Source organism: Mytilus trossulus, chromosome 1 (genome assembly GCF_036588685.1).
Source record: "Mytilus trossulus isolate FHL-02 chromosome 1, PNRI_Mtr1.1.1.hap1, whole genome shotgun sequence".
Classification (NCBI taxonomy): domain Eukaryota; kingdom Metazoa; phylum Mollusca; class Bivalvia; order Mytilida; family Mytilidae; genus Mytilus; species Mytilus trossulus.
The window spans coordinates 108,753,550-108,763,663 of NC_086373.1; the positions used below are offsets into that span (position 1 = coordinate 108,753,550).

The 10,114-nt window shown below is 32.1% G+C and overlaps 1 protein-coding gene across 1 annotated transcript; it reads right to left on the minus strand.

The window, feature by feature from the left end:
* Positions 1–771: 771 nt before the first annotated feature.
* Positions 772–6,714, minus strand: LOC134696948 (holocytochrome c-type synthase-like). Its single transcript, XM_063558921.1, has 6 exons — positions 6,694–6,714; positions 4,258–4,454; positions 3,589–3,736; positions 2,915–3,035; positions 1,693–1,776; positions 772–1,130 (listed from the first exon to the last, which is right to left on the minus strand). The coding sequence occupies exons 2-6, from the start codon at positions 4,450–4,452 to the stop codon at positions 851–853; spliced, it is 828 nt and encodes a 275-aa protein (XP_063414991.1). The 5' UTR covers positions 4,453–4,454; positions 6,694–6,714; the 3' UTR covers positions 772–850.
* Positions 6,715–10,114: the final 3,400 nt, after the last annotated feature.

Here is a 10,114-nt window from a genome sequence, read left to right on the forward strand (position 1 = left end):
TTGTATATAAGTTTTCATGCATAAAAAATAGGAAATGTGGTGATTGTCAATGACAAATATAAGTTGCCATACAACCTTCAACAATGGGTAAAACCATTACACTATAGCAAGCTATAAAAGGTTTGTTTCTTTGATATACATGTATAAGCAATACATATACTATATTTTGGACTGAGTTTTATTCTTCTAGTAGAGTGCTTGCCTGGAGCACTTTTAAAAGTTCATGATTTAAAAACCTGGCAGGGTCAAACCAAAGACTTGAAAATGAATACATATATTTGCTGTTGCATTGCTAGGCCCACAGCTTGTAGGAGTGAGCAGAGACGGGTCAGCTCATAGTGACAATGGGAAGAGTAAGCCAGTCTTCCTGCAGACTTAAGGTGTGGTAGAACATTTAAAATCTAGGTCTAATGTGTCAGTCTAGTATGAAACAGGATTCTTATTCACTTAACATAAATATATATTCATTTTCTGTAATTTATATTAAACCTGAACTTTGTGCTTACTGGTATGTTCACAGAAGGAGAAACTTAGCATCACACAATAACCTATGCTCACATGAACATGGATAATTATTCCTATGGTGCTATGATCAGTAATTCCATAAAAAATTGGGATAAATAATTGCTACAGGTCATTATGTGCAAGAATATAAATTACATGTGATTTGTAAACAGATTGTTGATGAGTAATGAAACCTGATACAGAATTTCAGGAAGTTCAGAACTGTGTTTAAGATCTACTTTGAAGATAAAGACATAAAATGCAAAATAAGATACAATATTATGTACAATTTATTTACAATATGAACAACCACACTGAAACATAAATATCACAGTTTATAATATCATTACGTCGATTCCTTTGTTTGACTGGTAGCTTCCTGATCAATACTGGTATCTGAATCACCCCCAAAAAGTTTGTATTTAATATCCATTCTCCAGCGAATACCTGCTACTTTCATTCTGTCATAGAACGCTCCAAATGAATCCAAGGCAGGGCGAACATCCAGTAATGTAAACTGATAGTTTTCTTGTACTTTTCCACCATCGTAATAATCAATTATATATCTCACATCTTTACCACATCTATCTACTATCCAATCATGGCGATCAAAGGGCAGATCATATCTACAATAATAAGTATTCCATTCAACAATTGCACTTAATGAGCTTTCTACTCCTAGCAAGTAGAATGTGAATTATAAGTTGTATTTGGTCCTTGATTAAAGATTAACTGTTAAATATATTTTTCATGACAGAGCCAGTAATATTTCTTACTTCTGATTTTGTAAGGTTTACCATCCCAACTAATAATTTTAAATATATCTCAAATGAAACAATAACATTTTTTCTTGCATTTTTTAAAAATCTTTTCTTAAGAGCTGCTTTATCAATACTAGGTATTGAAATCTCATTTTCTCAAGCAAACCTCCTTTCTAGAGCAAGTGTTTATTTTCAGTAACTCTCAAATGATGAGATTGCTCCAGAAATCCTTTAAACTAGAACAAAATGCTAATATTTAGTAAATGTCCAGTGCCTTATGTCTGTATTAAGCCTCTTAACTAGATTAAAAGGGTAATTTTCAGTAACTTACAATAGTTGAAATTTCATTGAAATAGGGACTAGTAAATTGAAAGACTACTTGTAAACATAGTACGGTTTTCATTGTAAACCATATGTATAATCTTACCCTAGCCAGTTCCTGATTCTAGCTCTAGGTGAATACTCTGTTGCTTTTCCACCAAACTTTTTTAATTTTGGTTCAGAACATTGACTGAAATAAAGATCAGAAATAAACGTTTTAATTTCATTTATGCCGTGGATGATCACTTTGTATGATACTATCATCAGCTAAAAGTTTAATAGACAATGGACATAAAATTGGAAGTTAAGAGTTATATAAACATGAATAAGCTTAGGTTTGATAATATTATTTGAATCTGAAGTCTTCAAGATATCTTTGTATTTTAATTAAGTGTGGTGAAGATATTGAGTTCAAGCTGCAAGTTTTTACAGGTGTGAAATTTTCTTTTGAATGAAAAAAAATAGATTGTTTGATATACGGTACCTTTGGACTGTAGTGTAGAATTAGTCAAGCAAAATTTGACTCTTAAAAATTCGACTGAAGTAAATTAATATAAATAACTATGTTTCAACATCAAGAATTCAGCTAGTTTTGACAGATGATGAATTTCAAGTCAGCAGAGTTCTAAATAACAAAAGTAGCCTACAATTCTTATACCTTTATAATATAAGCCTGTTTATGGCATAAAACTATTTTCTTAAACTTGAGACAAATCATGTGTGGCTGTTTGTCTTTTTAAAGTAATCTCTATAATATAAGATGGCTATTATTATAATTTGTAGTGTTTTGTTGCTGTTTCACTGTTAGATGTTACCTAGCATCTTGTCCATAATTTTATACCTCAGCTGATTTTAACGACACACATCTTATAAAACTGGCAATAAATGTTATAATCTACCTCTTTGATGCATGTATTTTTTTCAAGTTAAAATCTTGTAAACCATATTAATTTTTTCTGAACATAACAATCATCAGAACACAGTTATTTTTTCTTTCTTTAAATTGCACTAATTTTAAGCTTGATTTACTTCTTTCACTTACTCTTACTTGACCAGGGACCAGAATATCTTAACAGAGAGAAGGGTGAAAAATTATATTCTCTGGAATGAAAAGTTACTACCGGTAATTTGAAAATGAACTCTTAGAACTGATCATACAGGAAGGTTGTTAACTTATTGTTGCTGATGTGATAGTATTCTGTAGATGGCTATTTTTGTTAAGTTGAACTGTTTGGTTTCTGTCTCACTGATGTTGACCACAAAGCTCATTGATTATTTATGATACTTAAGTAGGTTTCATAAAATGTGTGATGAATACATTATGTTACCTTGCATGTAATGCCTCCCATTTCAACACTTCCAGCCACGCCTGTTCATTGTTGGCGTTGTGTATTTGTATAATGTGATTCATGTCTTCTGCTGCTACATCTTCTTCCTTCCATCTCCAACCTACAATATTAAGTCTATAAGATGATAACATGTAAAACAGGTTTAACCCAACCACAGTGTGTGTCTGTACCAAGTCAGATTATCTAGACTAATTGTTGTTTAATAATGTTTGACCTGGCTTGCAAGGATTTGAGTGGTAATCAGTTATGTGATCTGTTTGTACTATTTTGTACTATCCAATTAGTTTTGGTAATTCCTGTTACCCTTATTACATATTACATGCCCACTTTTCCTATGTTCATACTGTTTTAAGCATGGCATTTTATCAGATGCTGTGAAGGCTAAACCTAATTCTCACCTGTTCAAATTGCTGATCTTACTCCTTCAAAGCATGGCATTCCAGAACATTTGCTGTGAAGGATACACTCAGTTATCAACTTTTTAGATCTATTAGACTATTACCCTTTCTAAGCATGGCATTCTAAAACATTTGCTTAAAAAGAATTTACCCAATTTCTCATCTATTTAGATCTCTTACCTTTCCTTAGCATGGCATTCAAAAACATTTGCTGAGAAGGATTTACCCAATTTCTCATCTATTTAGATCTCTTACCTTTCCTTAGCATGGCATTCCAAAACATTTGCTGTGAAGGATAAACCCAATTCTCATCTGTTCCCGCTTTTGGTATATTTGATATTATTCTGTTTGTGGCTAAAGGAAATGGCTGATCTGGTGATGGTCTCTGGTTTGGTGGTGGCATCTGAAATCATTGAAGTACAGAACTTATTTCATGACAAAGTTTTACTCTTCATTTCAGACATTATCTTTTCAAAATCATTCCCTACATTTTAAATTTTCTCTATAATGTGTATATATTTGACATATCAGTTCAATCGTTCAATGACCTTGAGATACTCATTCATAAAAAGCATATGACACAGGGTTATGATTGGAACTGTCCAAAATAAGTCATGACTTTGATGATATTTTTGTATTTAACTATGTTACAAATATGGGTGTGCACTCAAAAGAATTTGAGAATATCTTATTAAACCATTTTTGTGTGTGTTATTAAATCAGAAAATAATAATATAAAGACAGATCATTACAGGATTTCTTCGATACAATAAGCAACCCATATCAGACCAATAAGCAACCCATATCAGACCTTCTGATTTGGCCTGGGTCTAATAACTGGGTAAATATTGAGATGTGTATCTTTACACTAAAGTAAAGAATTTGGTCTCTCGAAATCAGTCCTGTTTATAAAGTTTTTATTACCATATTCAATGGATCAATATCATTTTGTGATTCTTTGTGCATTGGACATTCGCTAGGGTAAGACTTTGTCTCCTCCTGGTGCATAGGACATTCACTAGGGTAAGACTGTTTCTGCTCCTGGTGCATAGGACATTCACTAGGATATGCATTCATGTTTTTACCCTGATCCATTGGACTACAATTAGCTGCTCCCATTACTGAAAAAAACAATGTAAAGGCTACAAATGTATGCATGACACGTAAAAACAGATAAAAGACAATTAAAAAACTTTTGAGAGCATGCTCACACACACCTATGCCATGCTTTACTTTTTTTCTTGGCAAACCAAATCTCATCAGTTCTCCTTAGTTCAAAGACTCATAATTCCTAAACTTGTCATCTGATAAAAATTTCTTGTGGAAATACAACATATACAATATTGAGAATGCAAATGATGTGATATCTAAGCATGGATCTTTGATATGAAATATTTGTAACATTAAGTAAGTTTTAAACCTTGACCAGAGGCATAATTTAAACAAGAATGTGTAGTTTTTGATGAAGCTGAAGTCCAATCAACTTGAAACTTAGTACCTTGTTGCTTATGATATGATCTTTCTAATTGTAAAGCCAAATTAGACTTTTGACCCCAATTTCACGGTCCATTGAACATAGAAAATGCACGTGGGAGTTTCAGGTTAAAGTTTTTGGTCAAGGTATACATAGTTTTTGATGAAGCTGAGGTTCAATCAACTTGAAACTTAGCACACTTGTTGCTTATGATATGATCTTTCTAATTTTAAAATAAAGCACAATTAGAGTTTTGACCCCAATTTCACAGTCCAATTAACACACAAAATGAAAGTGGGAGTTTCAGGTTAAAGTTTTTGGTCAAGGTATTTTTTGATTAAATTGAAGTCAAATCAACTTGAAACTTAATAGTACACATGTTCCCTATAGTATAATCTTTCTAATTTTACTGTAATGCCAAATTAGATTTTTACCCTATTTCACGGTCCATGGAACATGGAAAATGATTCGAGTGGGGCATCCGTGTACTTTGGACACATTCTTGTTCTTTGTTTACCCAATAGTTTGTTTCATAGTGATTGCAAAACATTTGATAAATGTTATCATTGGTACAAGGACATCTTTCGTAAATATAAATCAACACACAACATCTTATACCTTCATGGTTGGGTGCCAAGGTAAATTATGCTATAAACTGTTACATGTGTTAAGAGTTATTGAAAATTTGACCAACTCTTGAAGCTACAACACAAATAATGCATACTTTCAGTGTCAACACTTGTTAAATTTTAATGTGATGTGCAATAATCAAGTAATTTTGTATTAATAACTTAATGTTGAGAGTTTCACATCTGGCTTGAATAATAAATACACCTTTTAAAATTATCTCTATTCCTGCTTGACCTGAGGATCTGTTCGCTTAAACTTTTGACATCATACAACAATCACTTTTTCATTGAAGCAACAGATATTTTCTTTTCTGATATCAAAATTTTACGAGATCTTTTGTGATGTCCATAATGGCGGACAAATAGTGATAAGGTATATTTAGTACCTACATTTAGATAACCAATAAATAGTTGAAAACAAGCTTGTTACAGTTTTTTCTCTCCTGAAATTGGTATTTTTTAGTTGAACAGGAACCACATACATTCAAACTTTTAATTGGTTCCCAACCTAACATTAATTAATTCTAGGAGAAGAAAGTAAGAAAAGTCAAAATATCAATCAGTTTAAATTTTGACCTTGTTCCAACATTACTCTGACCTTCAAAGACTGTTTTCCAGACAAGCTGGGGCCGTGGAAGGTCAGAGCTTGTCCCACATCAAAAAGTTGATATTTGCCCTTCCAAAATAGATCTGCTGCTTCATTGTTTCTGGTCACTGTGAAAACTGTCTAAATATGAGAAAATAAGGGGTGGCAGGTAGGTGAAACTTACATAAAATTAAATGAAGAAAATTATGAAAAAAATGATACCCGATTTATATAATCACAAGGCTGTCCAATGGCACCAGAAGGGACGAAGCAGCCCATCTTGGCATCTATTTTGAATGGGCAAATATCCAATTTTTTTATATCTACATGGGTAATCCGTAAAGAGTCGGTTGACTCATCATCCTCCCTGACCCTGATATGGGAGGAGCTCTGAAGTCCCACGGCCTGGCTAAACAGCCATTGGACTTCATTGAATTTCAAAGTAATACCTGACTATTTTGACCCTGACAAGGTTGTATCACAGACAGGAGTTTGAAATCCTATCAATAAGGGGATAAAAATATACCAAAAACCTATAGCAAAGTCGACTATCACAGTAGAGCTTCTCTCAAAGCTCTACTGTGATAGTCGACTTTGGTATATTTTTACCCCCTTATTGATAGGATTTCAAACTCCTGTGGTTGTATGAAAAACAAACAAATACTACTTACAATTAATTACTTCGTTAAAGGTAACACATAAATAATCTTATAACGTAGTGTGTCACAGGTAACACTTGCCTTTTATTACAAATTTATGACGACTTGGCATCATGTGTTATGTCCTTGAAAACAAACTTCAGAAATATGCCTTGAAATTTTGAAAGAAACTAACTCACCAATAATTTATAGTTCTATAAAGGCTTCTGTTCTATAGCCGGTTTTATGATGACTACCTTATCTTTTTAAGCGAGTCTGTCGTTTACATAAGCAGAATATTCACGGTAAAATATCATTCTTACGAAACATGCTTATTTTTACGCAGAGTTACTGGCCCTTTTTCAAACTTTGTAATGCTAAAACCTGGATGTACATATTTAGATATTTAATTTCAAATATTATTTATTGTGATAAAAAAAAACAATATATCAATCATTACCAATCCGTTAACAATTGAATAATAATTTCCGTGCGGTGAACCCTTAATTCTATACAAAACTTATAAATAAAACATTGAATATTTACTCTGGTTAACTCGGCCTGAAACGAACTCGGCCTATCACAAACTCGGACTAAAACAAACTTGGTCTATGCCGTGAAGATTGTTTTGTTTCATTTTTTTTCGATTTTTTTTTACATTTTACACGAATATTACACGAATTTTACATACCATCTTTATATCATATATCAGGGTTTTATGATAGATCCGTGTTTTTATACTTGCCCAGATTATAATAATTAAAATAACTATATTTTATACTATTTTCTATTCTCAAAACTACATCTATACATTTACGCTACAAATCTACAACTCTACTTTATGGCTACACGTGCTGTTCTTGTCTATATTCCTGCATATTCATTAGATAATATGTAGGCGTGAATTGAAATTTCCAATAGAAACTGGATGATGGAAAAACATAGAAAGAGAAAACAGAAAATGCAATTATGACCAGCCAGTACACACTGGATTGATGACATTAACCAGTATTAAAAAGATAAACATTTATTACAAGTGTCCTTGTTTCCCAAACTTGCTACTTATTCGATTCTTCATGACATTGTACAAATAAGTCGTACATAATGATAAATAATTTAAAAAAAGGACACAAAAATAAGAGAAAATAAAATAAAAGCAAAAAATAAGTCAACTTTTCATTGTCAACTGAAATTTGTCTGACATTTCTTTTTACATCTAATGTAACGTATTAAACTTATAAATATACATTCAATTCGGTGTTTTGCATGTGCGCCGATCTGCATTTCGTTTGCTCCGATTTATTGTGTGTCTATTTTTTTCTCTTCATTGTAATCATATATTTTATTGTATTCAAATCATTGTAATCATTTGTACAAAAAAGTAAAATCACAAAAGCACTGAACTCCGAGGAAAATTCAAAACGGAAACTCCCCAATCTACATTCTAAGTTGATCTGTCAAACTTGACCAATACTCAACGCTTCCGGTCGGTGGGTGCAAGAAAAAGAGTAATTTTGTAGGATAACAAAAGAATATACCATCGACTATAAAGTATGACAGAAAAAAATAAAATAATAATAAAGCAATGTATATGAAAAAAGGGGGTCACATTTTCTTTTCGTTCATCTAGCCTGAACCAATCCTGCTTCCGTGGCGGTACCAGGGAAACAATCATGTCTGCATAGTTCCAGTCCATCATTTGACTTACTTGGCAAACGGGGGACTGTGAAGGTTAGATATAAAGTGTTGAAAGTCCCCTCTTGAATGATACCAAGGAGAAAGACTCAGCTATAGTTGCTGGAAGTGAGTTCCACACTGTCACTGTTCTTGTGAGAGAAAAAAATGTATTTGTAGCCATTAGTCTTGGTTGAATATTGCCGGAACTTCTTGGTATGTGATGATCTTGTTCTCGATGACATGGGTGTTAAGTTAGTGTCGCATGGTATATCCACAAGATCATTAACCACTTTGTAGAGTAATGTTAGCTGTAATTTATCCCCTCTGTTTTCCAATGATTCCAAGTCAAGCTCTTCTAACAGGCAACCCACTACTGGTGTTCCTATAGCGGTTGGTGGCATAACGGGCTACGCATCTCTGGACCATTTCAACCCGGGCCTTTTCACTTGCTCTTTTTGGCATGGATTCCATACATTTGCGCAGTAGTCTGGGTTGGATCAGACCATTGAAACATATATGCCTTTGTCTTGGTTTCAAATGGCAAAATCGAAAGCTGAAACACATCATACGAATGGACAACAACTATAATATTCATTTTTAACTTGTGATTATCCTGCCTGTAATAGGGGTCTTTACAGTAAAATATATTTGATTTGATTGATTTTATATTTCTTGCTTATAAAATGTTGAAAATAAATCATTCAAATAAGAATGTATTCTTCTGACGTTTCAGTATCGACATCGTTGAAATCTTGTTCAGGAATTAATTCAAAAAAATGTGACAAAAGGAGAAACTGTTAATGCATTTAAAAAATATCATCATCAAACTTTAATAACTCCGTGAAAAAAATGTGTATTTACAATAAGAAGTTTTTGTTAAATTAATTATCAAATTGGTCTAGTTAGCTAAAACGTTTAGAAAATGGATTTTACCAGAAACCTATACATCCAATATCCATTTTTTTTTCTTTTCAAAATTCTTTAAAGATATGTATATTTTCAATCATTTTAACAAAGAAGCTGAAATGATTTGGTTTGCTTTTTGTTCTAAAAAAAAAGAAGGGAAAAATTCCAAATTAACAAAATTGTCAGTAAAGAAAATTTGACACGAAAAAGCAACCAATTTTTATAGAACTTTCTTATATTCACCCTTACCTTTACCTTTTTTTTTTAAAGTTAAATTTATTTATATTGGTCCACTCAGTTCATATTTATTGAAAGTATGTGAAAAAAATTAAATGTGAAACTCTGAATATTTGTTTTTGAGATAATAGTGTTGGACTATTATACTAACGCTGGAATATAAGTCACATATAAAAAAAAAAAAAAAAAAAGGGGGGGCAAAAATTGATGAAAATTTTGGAAATATTCAGAATTGGGTACTTTTAAGTGGTAAAAAAGAAAGTGCACCACCATATGATGTTTACTTCACCAACAATCTGTTTACAATCATATAAACCTAAAAGTCAGGTAAAGAACAAAAATATAGATCTAGAAAATTTTGGTTCCTCAGAGATGAACATACGTAATAAAACTTCTAAAAAAATTAAAATAAGGTACTGCTAATTAATTTCCAATAAAAAAAAATTAAAATACATTAACATGCTTATATCTCGTAGTAGTCCGAGTTTGTGATTGTCCTTTTTTTTTTTTTTTTTTTACTACAGACCGAATTTAATTCGGGATGCCAAATGTGTTTTAGGCCGAGTATGTTATGGACCGAGATTTCAAGGAGTCATTTACGGGATGAAGGACCTTTTTTATAATTCCTCATTGA